The sequence below is a fragment of the Panthera onca genome, chromosome A2 (assembly GCF_046562875.1).
Source record: "Panthera onca isolate mPanOnc1 chromosome A2, mPanOnc1 haplotype 2, whole genome shotgun sequence".
Lineage (NCBI taxonomy): Eukaryota > Metazoa > Chordata > Mammalia > Carnivora > Felidae > Panthera > Panthera onca.
The window spans coordinates 93,985,161-94,003,719 of record NC_138340.1 but is presented as its reverse complement, the minus strand read 5'-3'; the positions used below and the strand labels follow the sequence as shown (position 1 = coordinate 94,003,719).

Sequence of the window (18,559 nt, the reverse complement as noted above, 5' to 3'; positions counted from 1 at the left end):
ATATATCTCCAAATATATCCTATATATGTATATATCCATATATATTCTATATATATGTATATATATGTACATATATATACACACACACACTTAAAAAAATTTTTTTTACCAGAAAGGACACCATAATATGTGTGTGTGTGTGTGTGTGTGTGTGTGTGTGTGTGTTTACTGTTTTTTTCTTAAATTTTTAAAAAAATTTTAATGCTTATTTTTGAGAGAGAGAGAGAGCACAAGTTGGAGAGGCAGAGAGAGAGGGAAACACAGAATATGAAGCAGGCTCCAGGCTCTGAGCTGTCAGCACAGAGCCCAACACAGGGCTTGAACTCATGAACTGTGAGATCATGACCTGAGCCGAAGTCCAACATCTTCTGGGGGAATTGGGGACACTCACTGAATTCCTTGTTTCTGTAGTGGAATCATGAAAAACATAACTACGTGAAGTAGCTAATACTTAAGAAGACTGTTAATTTCTCTACTAAAGGCTCCAACTAAAGAAATAAGAAGGCATGAGGATCCTAGCAAAAGTGACAGCAGCGCCAATGTAAATCCATAACCATCAGTAAAATGTAAAGAAAAATAGAATCCTGTTTTTATAAAGATACGTACTTTTATGACCAGCACTGACATCAATTAGGATTTGATCTAGACTTGGCTTTTATGAATAATAATCATTGTAAGGCCAGGCATACTGTACTTGGTGCTTTATCTGCATTCTTTCACAATGATGTCTAAGCCTCATAATAATAACCCTAGGGGGTACATGGCTTTGTCTTTGTTGTAGATGGAAATCTGAGGTTCCGAGGGTAATTTTCCCACTGCATACAAGTAAGAGACAGTTTGGATAGAATCCCGAATCTGCCTGCCTTCAAACTGGTGTATTGGTTTTCCCAGAGTGACTTCATGGAGGATTGGCTAGATAATCTGTGGGGCCCAGCACAAAATAAAGCAGGGCCCCTTGTTCAAAAATTAAGAATTTCAAGGCAGTAACCACAGAATATTCCACCAAAGAGAGGGCCCTTCTAAACAAATGGCCTTGTTGCTGCACAGGTCTCCTACCTATGAAGCCCATCCTGCCCCTATGTCACAATGCATTCCAAAAGCACAGATCTAGTGAAAATTTGGGAAGGGGGTGCTCCTATTTGTCCTTGTTGGTATGATTCATGTCTAGGCTACCATGCAAGCATTACTAATTTCTCTTGGCAGCCTTAGTGACTTTGCTCCTAACAAAAATTTCAGAGGCATCTGTAGAAACAAAAACAAATACGTAAACACAGAAAGGCTGCCAGTTGCTTGCTATGCCACTGACAACAGCAGGGGTTTTAAGTAAAACAGAAGAGTGAGATGATTTTTTTATTTGCCAGTGGTTTTCTCTTTGGAGAATCTTAAAAGTTTGATTCCTTTGCTTCCTTAACACTCATACACTTTTGTTCTCTGAACAAAGTGAATTTTTGTTCATCATTATTTCACAGTATCACTTCTAAGGACACAGCATTTCACTTGACTTGAGCTGAACTACATACAGGTAATTCTGCCACAAGGTCTTAGGACTCCCTTAATTCTTGCTCTGTTCTCTGTCAAAGCTAGCTGAATTCATGGGCATTGTGGTTCTACCTGGGAAAATTTATCAGTTTCCTCCATTCCACTTTTACATTTATGGCTTTCTCCACTTTAGTGCCTAACAAGGTATACAAGCTGGGTGGGAACAGAAGCAACCTAAAAAGAGTAAGAAAAGTTAGCTTTTGATGTTTTCCATTGCTGAGCCATCCCTCCACTCAGGTTACATTTTCTCCTATGAATCTCTTTTATTCCCCAACCAAGGAGCTCAGTGTCCTTAGGCTGATAGCATAAGGTCCCAAGCCTCCTTGTCTGGCCCCTTTTCAGGGCAAGTGTTAAGAGAGCAATCAAGTTAAATTCACTGTCATGAAATGTCTTTATAATTCAGTTTCCCTCTCTGCACCCTTATCTCACAACTGCTGCCACAGGCTTTTTCTCTTGCTATTTGTTTTTACTAGAGGGAGGGATTACTTGTCAACTCAACTGCCTAATGAGTCTTAGAATCAGCTATTTCCTCTTCTACATGGGAAACTATCCCTTTTATTTTCTTCCTGTAGGGCTGGACGTAATCAGATAGTTAGATAAAAACAAATTATGTATTTTTTATAAGTATGGTTTATTCATTCCTGGTAACCATAAAACAACATAACCACTATATACATATTAATTTGGCAGTACGTGTATTTAATTTCTATTTCAAACTCTGTGTATGACTGTTCTTCAGGTCCCCCCGCCCCGGTAACAAATGTAGCCACTTACAATCTAACCAAAATTAAAACTCTGCTCCCACTCTAAGCTCAAATCTTTCTCACCACCCACTCCCAATATACACACTTCAGATTAGGCTGTTTTCCACACTTGAGCAATATTCAACACTTTTCAAGGGAATCTGGGGTCATGAGAGATTTTTTTCTGACATGGAGCAAAGGAAACTCACAATATCTTTCAGAGCAAAAAAACCCCAGATACTCTTCAAGACTGGTCCCCTGAATTTGTTCTATGCTTTTTGTATTCGTCATCTATTGCTGCATAACAAACCTGAAACTTAGCATCTTACAACAAGAGGCATTATTTCAGTTTGTGTGGGTCAGGAAGCTGGAGGCAGCTTAGCTGGATAATTCTGGCTTGGTGTCTCTCAGTCAGGTTGCAATCAAGATGTTGATTGACCAGGAATGCAGTCATCTAAAGGCTTGACTGCAGTTGAGGAAATCTGCTTCCAACACGACTGGCAAGTTGCTACTGACTATTGGTAGGGGGCCTCAATTCTTCCTGTATTAACCATAGGGTTGTCCATGTCACAACATGGCAGCTATCTTCCTCCAGAGAAAGTGATCTAAGAGGGACAGCCAGAAGCTACAGTGTCCTTTATGACCTTAACCTCAGAAGTCACACACTATCATTTTTGCAAAATGTTATTGAAAACACAGATCAACCCTGCTCAGTGTGGCATGGGACCACAAAAAGGTATGCATGCTTGGAAAGAAGGATCATTGGGGGCCCATCTTAAAGGCCAGCTATCTTCATGGCACTCTATCACACAGGAAATATAAACTCCTTGAATAAAGCATGTGACCAAAAAGCATGTGACTGAAGAGGTATTCCCTATTATTTATTATTGAATTTGTATTCTTTGTTACACATTACATTTGTGAGATATTTTTAGTATCAATAATCACTAAAAGTCTGAAAGCAATGGGTCCAGGGGAAAAAAATCCCCTTCTAAGTAACTCCTCTGTCACTGTGCTATGCCAGTGAGTTTGCTTTGGCTGGCTCTATATTCTTTGACGTACTCCTATATTACTGACAAGATCTTCTATTCAGATTTAAGGCAAGAGCTTAGATTCTGTTCTGAAGGGTAGTTGCTGAATTATTTTTTTAAGTTTATTCTGAGAGAAAGAGGGAGAGAGAGAGAGAGAGAGAGAGAGAGCGCGCGCAAGTGAGGGAGGGGCACAGAGAGGAAGGGAGAGAGAGAGAGAATCCCAAGCAGGCTCTGCACTGTCAGCGCAGAGCTGGATGCGGGGCTGGAACTCATGAACTGTGAGATCATGACCTGAGCAAAGTCAGACACTTAGGCAATTAAGCCACCCAGGTGCCCCCTGAATTATTTTAAGTAGGGAAAAGGCTAAGTCATATTTGCATTCTATCAGGTTTATTCTGTTACCTGTGTATAGGATGGATTGGTGGTGCAAAGGGAGACAGAGCAATACTGGAGACAGACCTGTTAAGAGTCTATTTCAGAGTCTTTTTATCACAGGTGAAGTTTTACAGTTTTCAGCACTATCATTCCTAAATTTCCTCATCAACTACACTGAAGCTCAACAAGTTGAAAGAAAAAAAGAAAAAGTCCTAACTTCTAGCACTTGCCAATTTCTGGAGCATACATACTTCCAACATGGCCAATTTCAAACCACCAACATGATGTCATGGGACAGGGAGTTGGGAAGATATATGCACAATTTGCCAGTACCTCCTGGCTCCAGCATCCACTGTTACTTTTGAGGGTTTTTTTTTTTAAATGTTTATTTATTTTTAAAGAGATAGAGGGTGAGCGGGTAAAGGGCAGAGAGACAGACAGGGAGACACAGAGAAGTGTAACACAGTTGAGGTATCAATAATGCCTTTTCCCTTAATGAGCAGCAGCTATTATCTTTTTCTACAAAGTAAAACTCTGGAGACCTGCATATATATTCTTTCTTTAGAGGATTTTATTTTTTTTTTTTTTATTTAAAAAAAATTTTTTTTTCAACGTTTTTTATTTATTTTTGGGACAGAGAGAGACAGAGCATGAACAGGGGAGGGGCAGAGAGAGAGGGAGACACAGAATCGGAAACAGGCTCCAGGCTCCGAGCCATCAGCCCAGAGCCTGACGCAGGGCTCGAACTCACAGACCGCGAGATCGTGACCTGGCTGAAGTCGGACGCTTAACCGACTGCGCCACCCAGGCGCCCCTCTTTAGAGGATTTTAATGAACAAGGACCACTCAAAATTCTGATTACTAGATTCCTGCTAACGCTACCCAGTCACGCTGGGTTTTTCATGAAAAATAAGGAAAATTTTCTTTTTCTCATCACATGTTCTTCCTCAAAATTTGCTTAAGAATTTGTTTTATACAACAGTCTGGAAAGTTGGTATATTTCCAAACAAAACACAATAAACAAACCCAAATTCCTCATTAATAGTGGATTTGGATATGAATACCAGGCAGGCAACAGTTGTGCTTTTTCTACTTGAATTCTACAATCCTGCAGAGGTTTAGAAGAACCTTTCTGAAGTAGAGAGTGGGGAGACACCCAGCAGGTACAGGGAGAGTGACCTTCTCCTAGAAAGCTTCCTCCAAATGTCAGAGATGGAGAACAAGGGGAGAGAGCCCTATAAACTAACAAGTCAGTATGTTTTGGACTGAAGATATTTTCCTAATGAATGGAAATGGGACAGCTAATTAAGAACCAGGTCCTGTGGTTTTGTGACTTTGATTTACATCTCTTCTGGAAGGGATCTTCCCTTTTTAGTTTTTCAGTATGGAAGACCAGATACAAGCTCTTCAAAATCCCTCCTAAAAGAGTTACTGCACACAATATTTTGGAGACAACTTAGAATGTAAGTCTTTATTGCCTTTTAAATTTTTATTTATATCTTTAAAGTGTTTTTTTTAACGTTTATTTATTTTTGAGAGACAGAGACAGAGCGTGAAGGGGGGAGGGGCAGAGAGAGGGAGACACAGAATCCAAAGCAGGCTCCAGGCTCCAAGCTGTCAGTAGAGAGCCTGATGCAGGGCTCAAACTCACAAACTGTGAGATCATGACCTGAGCTGAAGTCAGACGCTTAACTGACTGAGCCACCCAGGTGCCCCAATATATTTTTAAATGTTTATTTTATTCATTTATTTAGAGAGAGAGTGAGAGAACTGAGGAAGGGCAGAGAGGAGGGAGAGAATCCCAAGCAGGCTCCGAGCTGCAGCACAGAGCCAGACAGAGGGCTCAAACTCACAAACCATGAGATCTTGACCTGAGCCAAAATTAAGAGCCAAACGCTTAACCAACTGGGCCACCCAGGTGTCCCATATGCCTTTTTCATAAAATGGAAGAAGTGGGAGATCAGGAACAGGAGAAGAAAACAAAAAGCAAAAACAGAACTGACAAGCTGCAAATTTCCTCAAGATTAGTCACAAGCTATGTATTTTTTATGGCAACACCACAAAAGCAATGGTGTGGCCTTATTGCAGCATATCAGGAGGTGTTGGTCTTATTATTGATAATATATGTGATCGCTCAGTTAAGGCTGTGTCTGGCAATTTTATCCACTATAAAGTTAGTATTCTCCCCTTTGAAAATAATAAGTCATTTGTAGACTTATTGAGTATTTTGAGACTAAGTAAATATGTTGGTTTTCATCAAACTCTCACAAACTAACTTTAGTTCTATTAATATTTTCCTAACTCCATCTTCTTCTCTATATTTACTTCTTGGTATTTTACTATAATAAACAGCTTTTCTTTCTTTCTATTTATATCAGCACAGACACACAAAATTTGGATTTATTCAATGGATCAGAACCCATTACTATTCATTTTGATGCTCAGATTGTCAGGTTTGGCCAGTGGGAACCTCTTCAAGCTAGCTCCTATATAATTTGTCAAGTCTCCATCATTCTTTGAGCATTTTCTACTTTCTGGAAGAGAAAGATATGCTGGGCTTGTCTTGTACTTTGCCCATCCCAGGGCTGGAATCTGTCTTTTCTCATAGGAGATCTGTTTAGGGTGTATTTGTAAAACAGGTCTTGGATAGTGGTTGCCAGTAAGCTGTATTTCTCATTTATGGTTGGTAAATCAGTCTCTTGTGAATTTGGTTTGCATTAAGGAATTCTCCAGCACTCAGTCTTCCTCACTGAACCTGTCCAACTGAGGGCCAGACTCTGAATTGTAGTGTTAGCGTATTCAGCTGGGGATGCCCAACCTGTAGCAGCTTCCGATTTCCAGAGCAATGTATGGCTCTTCCGTCTAAGGAACTACCACAGAGTGGGGATTCAGTGAAGAGTGCATATGAGAAGCATCCCAGAAGGCTATAATCCAAAAACTAAAAGCCCATCCCAGGCTTCAGAAATTTTAAGGTGACTTACCTATCAGGACCACTTCTGGAAACCTCATGTTCTGAAGAATAAGGAAAGACCCTCCTATTTAACCATTTGAGAACTCTCAATCTTCAGGAACACAGACCATGAGAAAACTCCATTGATGAGGCAAATCTGGCACACTAACTTCATTCAGTGCTTTCTTGTGGAACGTTGAAATAGTCCAGTGAACTCCTAGGACCACTCTTAAAATGGGTGAAGGGTCTTGATGCTTCTGGAATAATAAATCCATGTTTTCCAATTCCTTTCCAATTGCTATTCTATAGGGCTTTAAATGGGCTGTATCTTTTCCAATTTATATATATTTGAGAAACATTTCTCAAAACATTTTCCCTTAAAGCATTGAGGAAAAGGAAACAAAAACTTGTAAAAATACATCTTTTAATAAACATCAAGAAATACAGTGCAGTTTCACTGAGGTTTTACATTGCAGTTTACAACAAACATTATCTATTATAGTGTATAATTACAAGTAAACTGAAGAGTGGTTCTTTTTTTTTCCTCCCATGGCTGGATAAACCAAATCTGGTGCATCATATCACATTTAAGGTTGTTTTCCAAGCTGGATTATGTAAAAGGCCCTTAACATTAATAACTTGTAACAACAACAAAAAAGCATATCCCCCATCACAATGATAGCTTGATGAGTACTCAAAAACTACTAAAAAGAAATGTAAATACTTGCTTTCCTTTGATGGCTTTGAAGAATAGGTATTGATAGCAATTCTGAAATATTAAAGACAATAAGGGAAACAGCTGTTTCTTTTGCCTAGTATATCCATAATAAATACTAATTGGAGTCTACAGATTATGAAAAGACTGCAAAAAATGCTTACAGGAAAAGCTGCACATTTATATTTATGATCGCACGGACTAAAACTTGTCTAGTGTATTAATGGTTGAATCTGCTTTTCTTTAACATTGTTTATATAAAGAATAGGAAGATGGTAGAATTCTTGACACTTCTGGACAAATTTAGTGAGAGAGGGGACTGATATTAATTAGCATAGGAGTAAATTAATATTAATCTCAAAATTCTACTTGCCATTGTTTTGGAGTAATCAAGATTCAGCTACATCTGGGAAGAGTAAAAAGGAATGGAACTGAAGGTAATCAGAAGCTATAACTAAAAAAACCATAGTTTTGCATGCTTTATACTGATGGCATTTAAAAAGTTTACAACTGGATTTATTTGCTATATACATAAACTAGTGCTGTAATTGCGGGGGGGGGGGGGGGGGTAAGGGGGTGGGGAAGAACCACTTACATCCACAGAAGTACCAGAATCATATCCAGATTTGCAAAGAGGCATAATAACCACCTGTTTACCATGCAACTAGCTGTTTGTGAAATATGTAATGGTTAATAAAACAAAATCCTTATGAACATAGTACTAATGTGTAGCAAATTATACCAATTAAGTCAGCAGCTCAAATTCATAAGGGTAAAGACCCAATTTCCCTGAATTTCTAAGCATTCATCTTGGTGTTAACATGATTGTACCTAAATATTACCCCTTTAGAGGAAGGATTTTAAATACTCCTTCCTCTTCAATACATCATCATACTCTCAGAGGTGAGAAGGAAACAATTTAATTTCTCTACCACTTTTGTCCATTCTCATGAATCCGACAGTGTCATTACAGTGTCTAGGCTAAGGTAGGTGCTCTAAAAGATCCAATGAACTGAATTTCTAAGTTCCAGAATATTGCTGGTATTGTACAATAAGCCTGTCTGCTAGAAAGCCACGTCGCTGGTTGAAATATATTCCTGGATCAATGACTAAGAAATTAAGACCAGCTGCCAATAAAGTCAGACTGTTCCCTGTTGTTTAACAGTTTGATTTTCTTTATTATATTAAAATTTCTTAGTGGATGGGACCTAATCTCATACTTTTCATGTATTCTGTATAGCACTAAAGTGTTGAGCAAAGATATACACTCAAGGAAATAATCAGTGACAAGGGCAGGAACTGAATCAAGAGTGAATGTGGTCATGGTGAAGCCATAACTTACTTCACTCATCATTCAAAAGGCAGTCACCAGAGTGAATCTCTGATATTGTCGCCGAAGAACAGATGCTTGTACCCTACCACTGTCTAAAAGAGAACCAACCACTTGGGCCTCTTTCTTTCTTTCTCTTTGTCACTAACAGATTATACAGGTGCATGAGTATTACTTGGTGGATGCTATCTGAAAAAAAATAAGGCTTTTCTGCCTCAGAGAGGAAGCACCAATCCATCACATGGCCCCATTTTAACTCTAATAATACAATTTAAAGAATAATTAACTTTTAAAATTATGTTAAATGTTATCCATACTAGTAGTTATTTAAAATGTTAGGCTTATTCTCTCTGCCATCACTTAAAATGCATTTTACTTTTAAACACTGCCATGAGGTAGAAGATAAGGAACTCACAAAAGAAAGTAATCTTCAAAATACCAAACTCTATTCAATACAATTAGCCCCGAGAGAAAAGTAAGAAAAGTTACAGCCTTAAGCTGGTAGACTGACTACTGTTAAAACATTACCCTTACCTGAAAGAAATTTCTTATATTTTAAACTGCCCTTCTTCCCAGTTTAAGGTATTATGGGAAAAGGACAATACACATTCTGAAATACTCATAAAGATCATGTACAACAGCCTCTCTTAGCCATCATTTTTTTACTTTACCATGTTGTTCTAAATCACCTCAACTGAGACACAGGTCCTTTCCACTTGAATAACTGATTAGATATCAACAGAGAGGTTAAAAATCCTTCTAGCATAAGAAGCAAGATAAAAGGAATGATTCACATTTGAAATAATGTACTTTTCATAAAACTAGCAGCACTTCATTCTACCAGGACATACAAATTTGGCTTCATTGGTCAGAAACAAAGAAAAATGTATATAGGTCTAAAACAGCTCCTTGTACAAGGGAAATGTGAGGCTACAAGTTTTCTCTGAGAACTACCTACTTCCCCATTAGGTGGTATGTGAAACTACTGGAATGTCAATTTCGATGGCAGAGAGGCGAGAGCGTGCTGAATAGGGCTGTGAGTAAGTATGCATACTGGGAGGATGGGAATACAGCGGTTGCCAGAAAGGAGAAGGCAAAGATTTGCATGCACAGTACCAAATAAACAGTAGAAGGGAAGTCATAAACAGGCCCCCAGCACTAGCCATAGTAACATACACTGCGTAGTCAAATGTAAAGACTGGCTCAAATTTCTTGTTCAGATGAATGTTATAAAAGATGACCCAGATGGATGGGGAGAGGCTCACAGTACCTGCCAGGAAGAACAGCAGCCCAGCCACCAGATGGCAGCCTGCACTATTGACCAGACACTTGGCCAGTTTGATGTTGGGCACTGAGGACCTGAAGGCCGTGTTACACATTCCAATCAGGCAGAGCAGCAGGGCACCCATTGCAATCAGGATGCTGAGAGGCAGGGCAAACTGGAGGACCCGCAAGTCCAGCTGGTCAACTGATGAGTACCAAGTAGTGTCATACATCAGGCAGTCACTGCTCCCATCATATCGGGCACACTTCACCCACAGGCCAGTGTAAACAGTCAGATTCTTCTCATTTCTGTTGAATGTGATCAGTCGTAATTTCCTCCAGTTGGGAAGCAGAGTCCCCGCAAAGAGGCCTGCTACCGAGGCGATTCCACACAGGAAGGAGAGGACTGTGGCTGCATGGACATCCCGACAGCCCATGGCAGGCAGGCTTGTGCAGTACTGTCAGTCAGACTAGGGGTGACACACAAGAGGACAAATCATGAGGGGACAATAGGAGAGCAGAGCAGGAAGGGTGGTGCTGATTGGCAGCACAACTAGTGATGTCAATGCAAAGAGGGAAATTCTGTCCCTGTTTCCTATGTATAATATGAATGTATATAAACACATATGCATGTGACCTCAGAGCACAGGTACACTCACATATGCTTAGTTACCACTGCCTAGGTCATGTAGCAGCTGAAGTTGTTGAACATGAGTACTTTTCTTCAAATATGAGTATTTTCAAGAAATATTGGGGTTTCAATAAATATTGAACATGAGTATTTTTCTGCAAATCAGAAGAACCATCAAAATAATTTCAAATTCTCTTAACATCACATCTTAAAGTCTCTCAGTTGTCACTAATCACTCATTCACGTACATATATCAAGTATTTTAATGTGTCCGGCCTTTAAATATACTGGGTTGGAGGACTCATAACTGTCAACTATAAAAAAACACACACTCAGCCTCCAATGCTCATGAAATGTAAAATGAAAGTAGCATGTGGCTGAGGTGAAGACAGCTCATAAAAGACAAAGATGTAGGGAAAGAAGCATTACAAGACAGCAGATTGGCTAAGGAGGGACTCTGAGCCAGACTGCTAGCATTCTAATCCCCACTTCCTCATTTACTAACCAAGTGACCTTGGGTCACCTTGGGTCAGCTACAGAACTTCTCTGTAATTCATTTTCCTCATCTGTAAAATGGAAAAATAATAGTACCTACCTCGCAGAGTTCTTTTAAGTATTCAGTGAGTTAATATAATGTCCAGTACTTAAAACATGTCTGGCATGTTGGTAAGAGCAATTCAAGTGTTAACTACTTCTTAGCACTTAGTGACCAGCTCAGTGCCTGGCACACGGAGCAGTTTAAAGAATGTTTGCTGAATAAATGTTAAATAAGAAAAAGCAACATCTAACATCTCATTCCTATATACTAGCCACAGTGATAATTACAAAATCTAAACGAACTCCTCTCCAGTGAGTTAGCCAAATGAAAAGAAGAGAACAAAGACCCCTGAAATTAGTCTGCTCAACTACTTCCTGGCCGACTCAAGCTGACTTGCATGCTTTTCAGGTTATTACAGTAGTGGTTACTGGTTATTATACAATTAGTGCTCATATAAGATGAATGCAAAGATTCTTGAAGTAATGAGAACCTATATTATCTCTACCAATGCTATTGTAAGAAAAGGAAAAAAAAAAAAAAAAAAAGTAGCCAGGCCTTTCTCTCATTCCAAATTAAAAGGCTGTGTGTGTTCTTGGGGCGCCTGGGTGGCTCAGTCAGTTAAGCATCCGACTTCAGCTCAGGTCATGATCTTACGGTTCGTGGGTTCAAGCCCTGCATCAGGCTCTGTGCTGACAGCTTGGAGCCTGTGGCCTGCTTCTGATTCTCTCTCTGCCCCTCCCCTGCTCACTCTGTCTCTCTCTCTCAAAAATAAATAAACATAAAAACAAAAAAATTTAAATAAATAAATAAGTAAATAAATAAATAAATAAAAGGCTGTGTTCTTTCTCTGTATATGACAAAGTACAAGAACCAGTATCTTATTCAGCTTTAAGAGTCTGAAACTCACTTTCCAAACCACTCAAATGTATTTTCTCTGCCTTCTATCATACCCCCAATGAGGCAACACAACAGACTAATAAGGCAGCACATTTACTTCTTTTAGTCAGATAATGATGAAGGGGCATCTTCATCATACATACTGTATGTATGTGCTCAGAGTACCCATCATCCTTTGCAGAGTCAAATATTATCTGCTGCGATGGTGGAGTAGCATTCCCAGGAGTTCAGGGGCCAGAAAGAAGATCAAAATGCTAAACTGGGTTAGCACTTGATCAAATGTGTTTGAATGGGAAGGCATAATGTTCTTTAGGAAACAACATATTTGCATATTAATATAATCACATAAACTAGGAATAACTTTACTAGCAGAAAACATATAGGTATGTGTACATACCTATATAACTGTACAATATAAAATCAAAGTGTAAGCACAAGTGAATCATTTTTCAAAGTCTTCAAGCTAAACATAATTAGTTCTGAGTTTCTCCATTAATATTAGTTTACTACTTGTTTATTATGTTGCCTTCTGTCAAGATTACCAGAAGTAGAAATTGTTTATGAATATGTTACAGATGAAAAAAAACAAAGGAATTATAGCCTGAATTTATATTTTTCTTTCAAATTGGGGGGAAAAACTGTCTTGCTTAATTTTAGCAACCAACCACCTTGTTCCAGCAATGGAAACTGTGGTGCAGGTTTGAGGATGTTTATACTGGAAAAGGCTACTAATGATGTCATGCTCCAAATTTCAGCTTCTTGTTGATTTTCGTTCATTTACCTGTCTGTCTCCCCCATATGCTGTTACCAACTTGCACAGTACCTGGCACATAAGTCATTCTGGCAATACTGGAATAAATAAGTACTGGGCACTATTAGGCTACTGGTAATGTAGAACTGGACAAGGAAGTAGTTATTATAAGTAATAATTCATTCAATGAATTGATTTATTCAACTCAGTATTTAGCACAAGCAAAATACCCTAGACTGACACTGAGGCCACTAAGATCTGGACCTTGCTCCAATGTGTTAACAATCAGACTGAGAGAAAGAATATGCTGCTTTATGAGAACTCAAAATGCTAACAATCAATTATATGATTACCACCTATCAACTGATATTGTTAGATATTAAGCAAAGTGAACCAGTAAGGTACCTGTTCATAAAAATGTATCATCCAGGGTTAGAAAAAGACTGAGCAATGAAAGAGAATGATGATTTGATTAAAGTTGTGAAGACTCAAGAAAAAAGGTTCCTTCTGTTTCTCTCAAAGCCTCAAAACTCCTTTAGGCAATGCGTTCAGCATCCTAACCCAATCACAAATTCCCTCTTGCTTTCAGAGATAGGGGTCAAAAACTTGGAGTATCAATATAATTGAGATTTCTTCAATCAAGCTGTCTTGTACCACTAATTCCTACAATACAAAGGGAGTAAGAAACAAGATCAGAATGAATGACTTTAATACTAATAAATAAATTTTTGTAGTTCTTAGACTATAGACTATCAAATGACACTAATGAACAGAGGTGGGTCAATATTTACTTTGGGATCAAGTGTGTTAATATTTATACTGCATCAAATCAACACACATGTTATATCAGTCCCCTGAACTTGCTTTTACTGAAGCATTCTTAGCTCAGACCCCAGAGATTGAGTAGAAGTCCTAATTTACACAGCCAACAAGAAATGCAATGGCATTTTTCACATGGGAAATACTATTAACCTCAATTCTTTAGCTAATTTCAACCTCAGTGCTGGAATTAATGTCCTTGCTCTTTGTAACTTTCTTTGGTTGCTTTACTTTTTATGACCTGTTCTTAACTTCACATATGCATGATTTGATGTCATATATCTCACTAGAGGGATGACGTAACATTTAATAGGGATAGTTAGGAAAAGGAATGTTTAATGATTTAAAACTGAAAATAATGCTCTCAGGTTAGGATTTGTTCATATTAAGAGGGTGAAAGATCTCTACTCCTGTGCTATGTCAATTAATTCTTAATCCAAAATAAACACAAATCTGATTATTTCACTTTTTTTTAAGATTTTAAGTAATCTCTACACTCAACATGAAGCTCAAATGCATAACCTTGAGATTAAGAGTTGCATGCTCCACCGACAGAGCCAGCCAGATGCCCCTTGCTACATTTCTTACATTCAATGGCTTCCTATTTCCCTCAGAATACAGTTCCTAAGTTTCAAAACTTCCCCATGTTTTCCAAAGTTTCAAATCCCACCATCTGGTTCCTGCCAAATTCTCAATATCCTTATTGTATCAGCTTCCCATCTAACATGCTACAGACTATGTAACCATACTGCTTTTAACTCTTCAAATTTTGCACATTTATTTATTTATTTATTTTTGAAAGACAGAGTGTGAGTGGGGGAGGAGCAGAGAGAGAGGGGGACACAGAATCTGAAGCAGGCTCCAGGCTCTGAGCAGTCAGCACAGAGCCCAACATGGGGCTCGAACTCACGAACCGTGAGATCATGACCTGAGCTGAAGTCGGACACTTACTGACTGAGCCCCAAATTTTGCACTTTTAAATTTGGCTAAAGGCGTTAGTTCATGCTATTTTTCCTTCTAGGACTTTCTTAATTTCATTCTATTCTTTGCTTACCTAACAGGTATTCATCTTTCTAATTTCCAAGGAGGCTGGCCCAAACCTGTTTTCTCTTCCCCTATCCCTAACCTCCCCACCGGCCCTGGTTATATGATCTGAAAGCACCTTTGTACTTTTTCTTTGGTAGCAGTGATTATGCTTATAATTCCTCATTCAACATTTATCTTTCCTACCAGACTGAATTCCAGGAGGACAGAGAGCCTTCTCTTTTATTCTGTCCCACACTGGTACACAGAAGACACTCAATTATTTGTTAAAGAAATAAACAAATAAATGTAAGGTCCACATGGGTATAGTCATGATCCAGGGAGAAGGTCACAAATTTGCTCTGTTATCAGTTTCTTTCATTCACTCACTCACTTACTCATTCATTCATTCATTCATACCCTGTGTTTTGAAGTCTCCAAGTTGCTTCTAGACCATGCCTCCGCTTTCCACTCTTACGTGACCAGTCTCTCCTATTTTTTTAAAACAAAGTTCATTTTCTTGCCCTAAAAACTTCCCAAGATAAACGAGGCCATTCCCAAGTATTTACATAGAGACTATTCTTCTAGAAATAAATATCTAAGCTTGGCAACACTAGTTAACTTCCATAGTGGTCAATGGATCAATCAATTACGACAGTGTTGAACCTGGTGTTTTCTACTTAATAGGTATGTTACTAGTGGATATACTCCTTTATTAAGAGTGGTTAATATATCAAATGAATGTTCATCAAAGCAAAACTATTTTTAAAGCAAAACTATTTTATTTGTATTTAGGTTTTCTTTTTAAAAGAGCAATGGAGAAAAAAAAAAGATAAACACCTTTTTGTCACATGAAAATCCCTTATTAGGGACTGCAGAAAGTATGTAAGGTTAAAAACACACTAACAAATCTAAGTAGCACTCCTGAACACCAGCTAGGTCAAATATACAGGTGTCTGGGCTTTTTGTTTCCATCTAAGAGGCAACCTGGTATTACAGTCCCAGCAACCAAAGACCCAAATGCCAGTCACAACCTGGGCAAGTCATCTATGTCCTCTGAACTCAAATATCTCACCTATAAAATGCCATCCAAGGTAGCTGTAAGACCATGAACAGTAAAACCCTTTGTAAAACAGACTATGGTCAGAAATTTAAGTTTATAATGATTACTAGTAGGCTTATTTATTTTCTTGAGCTAGGAACACACTTTTCTTCCAGATCTTAGCAAACAATCACACATGGTTACAGCCATAAAACAATAATAACAGAGCATTCTCTTTAGAGTAGTTACTGAGCACATCAGATGAAGTCTCTGTTTCAAAACAGGCACTTCACATTTGTCACCTATCTGTTCCATGGTGACTTTCAAAGAAGTAGATGGATAAAATTTGGTACGCAGTTAAAGGTGATCAAATGTATCATTTCAAATAAAAATATTTTCAAAAAGATATCTATGGTTTTGGATAGTGTTCAAAGAAGTCTAAGGCAGGAATAATGGCTAACAGCTTTAGGAATTCACAGACCCATCACTATGTAATTTTTTTCAGGGATAATCCCAGGAATAGCTATATGAGAACACATGTGTAACAGCAGCTACATTAATTCTTGATGGTAACACTAGCAGTCCCTTCTACCAGTAATTTGAGTTATTTTAGAAACTGTAGGTCAATCATTGCACTCACAAGGGAGATCTATCTTATAACTTTATTTTGCTGAACAAGAGAAAAACATGACATCTCATATATGGTGGAAAAAGGAAAAGGAGTAAAATCAAAGAATGTACTTACTCTTTGAAGTACTTGACAGCTCTAAAACAACTTTAATCAACTTAGGAGAAATATATGCACATCTGAATAGACAGTAGAGATGATCTGGGCCTAAAGAAATAGGGAAAATGTCCCAAATTAACATGATACTTCTTTAAATTATGTGTGTTTAGATATACACACACACATATAACGTACACACACATATATATAACGGATTTCTTAGATCCTTCTGATGATTACGAATACGGAGAGCCAAGGAAACACTGTGCAGTTAGTTGTCTTGAAAGTAAAAGAAATTTGTTTCTTTTGTACCTTTTAAAAGAATACTGGTAACAAAACTAGGCTGAACAAAAGTTGATCTGCATTGTGCATCCTACACTTTGCAACTAATTTACAATTCCACCAATGGCTCTACCTGCCATTTAAGTATGTTACCATAGATCTATTTTAAGCATCAACAACTTCCTTTTCAAACTATTTATCACAATAGGTAGGACGAGGATACAAACTTGTAAAAGCTTCAGAACTTCCTGGATTAAGGCATTTATCACTAGCCCTATTATTATTATATAGAATGTTGTCCTCAACAGTCTGCACAGAAGAGATTTCAATCAAATTGTAATTTTTCTTTTCTAAATGTATGTTTCTTGAGTTAGTATCATAGAATTCCTCACTCCAAATTAAGGTAAGTTGATTTACAATTAAAGACACACACTAGGATCCCTCACTTTTCATTTTAAGTGGGGTCACCAAATCTGGCCTTCCTCTAACGTGGTGACGAGCCCCCTCCAAGGCGTTATTACACACAACTTGGGCTTCAGAGTAAACCAAGCTTCCAGAAAAACCCGCACTCCTTCTCCTTTCCTTCAAGCCCTGTCCTTAGAAGCATCAGAGCTAGCAGACAGAAAGAAAGAAAAAGAAAGGGGAAAAAAAGCTCTCCTGGTTAGAGCCAATGGAAAGAGACCGCAACAGTGACTGTGAACAAGCCCATCCCTGGAACACTGAGTGGGTCTGAACCAAGAGCAGGTCATCATTACACAACCAGCTGGTGATTCAAAAATAGCAACTTCCAGCTCCACACCTCACACCCCGCTAGCCAAGCCCAAGCCCTTGGCTGCTGCGGCAAGACACCTCGACATTTCCATACTCCTCTGTACAAAATAATTTTTTAAAGCCTTATAAAATACCTCCTCACTCAATTTTCACGTCCACAGATGTGGTCAACAGTTTTCAGGGTCCCTGATTCTCTTCGACTTAGCTATTTCACACAAAATCCTCCACTATTTATGCAAAGGACCCAGATTCTTGACGTCCACAGATGTGGTCAACAGTTTTCGGGGTTCCTGATTCCCTTCCACTTAGCTATTTTACACAAAATCCTCCACTATTTATGCAAAAGACCCGGATTCTTGACCACACCTACCTGTTTCTCACCTCCAAGACATTTCACTCGCCGACACTGAGGAGCTTCTTAGAGCGTCTCCCTCGCGGCGTCCCAGGAAGTGCGTCCCCAGCGAGCCGCACCGGAGGCTTCTGGGAGCTTAGTCAAGTTCTCCCGAGACCCTAATCAGGAATGCCCTGAATGACTGAGAGACTACAATTCCCAGAAACCACGGGGACGCCGGCCGCAGGCAACATCCTGCGACCACCTCTCGCCGATCTCCCCAACCTCCAGCCACCTTATTCCTCTTGCACCTTCAGTTCCGTCCAGGTTTCAGTTACAGGTGCTTAAAAAAAAAAAAAAAAAAAAAAGTTAAACGAAACAGAAGTAAAAATACTTTTGAGTTGGGTGCTTAAGTAAATATTTACTACTAAATGTGATCTCCCCTTAAGATTTGTTAGCAAAAATCCTTACATACTTTTTTTCATAAAACATTTATAGAGTCACAAAAAGGAAAACAGCTCAAATTGATTTGGAATATTTTCAAAGATAGAGAATTTGAATGGTACAATGAACACCCATACACTTACGCTCTAGATTCAACAATTATCAACATTTGCCACATTTATCTTCTCTCCACTTATATGTATGTGATCACTATGATGATAGGCATCGTGACAGTTCAGCATCCTTTGTTTTAAAATTTTAAAAACATATTTAGCTGCTTTGTTTTATATGGGGTTTTGCTACATATTAGTTGGGTTGCCTTGGGCAAGTTACTTCCCTCTGAGGTTATCTGTAATG

The 18,559-nt window shown here is 38.6% G+C and overlaps 1 protein-coding gene across 1 annotated transcript; it reads right to left on the bottom strand.

Annotated features, from left to right (window-relative positions):
• Window positions 1-7,053: 7,053 nt before the first annotated feature.
• CLDN12 (claudin 12) lies at window positions 7,054-18,064 on the bottom strand. The gene is made up of 3 exons (XM_060633868.3): window positions 17,798-18,064; window positions 16,393-16,482; window positions 7,054-10,416 (listed from the first exon to the last, which is right to left on the bottom strand). Exon 3 carries the CDS (start codon window positions 10,381-10,383, stop codon window positions 9,649-9,651), a length of 735 nt encoding a protein of 244 aa, XP_060489851.1. The 5' UTR covers window positions 10,384-10,416; window positions 16,393-16,482; window positions 17,798-18,064; the 3' UTR covers window positions 7,054-9,648.
• Window positions 18,065-18,559: the final 495 nt, after the last annotated feature.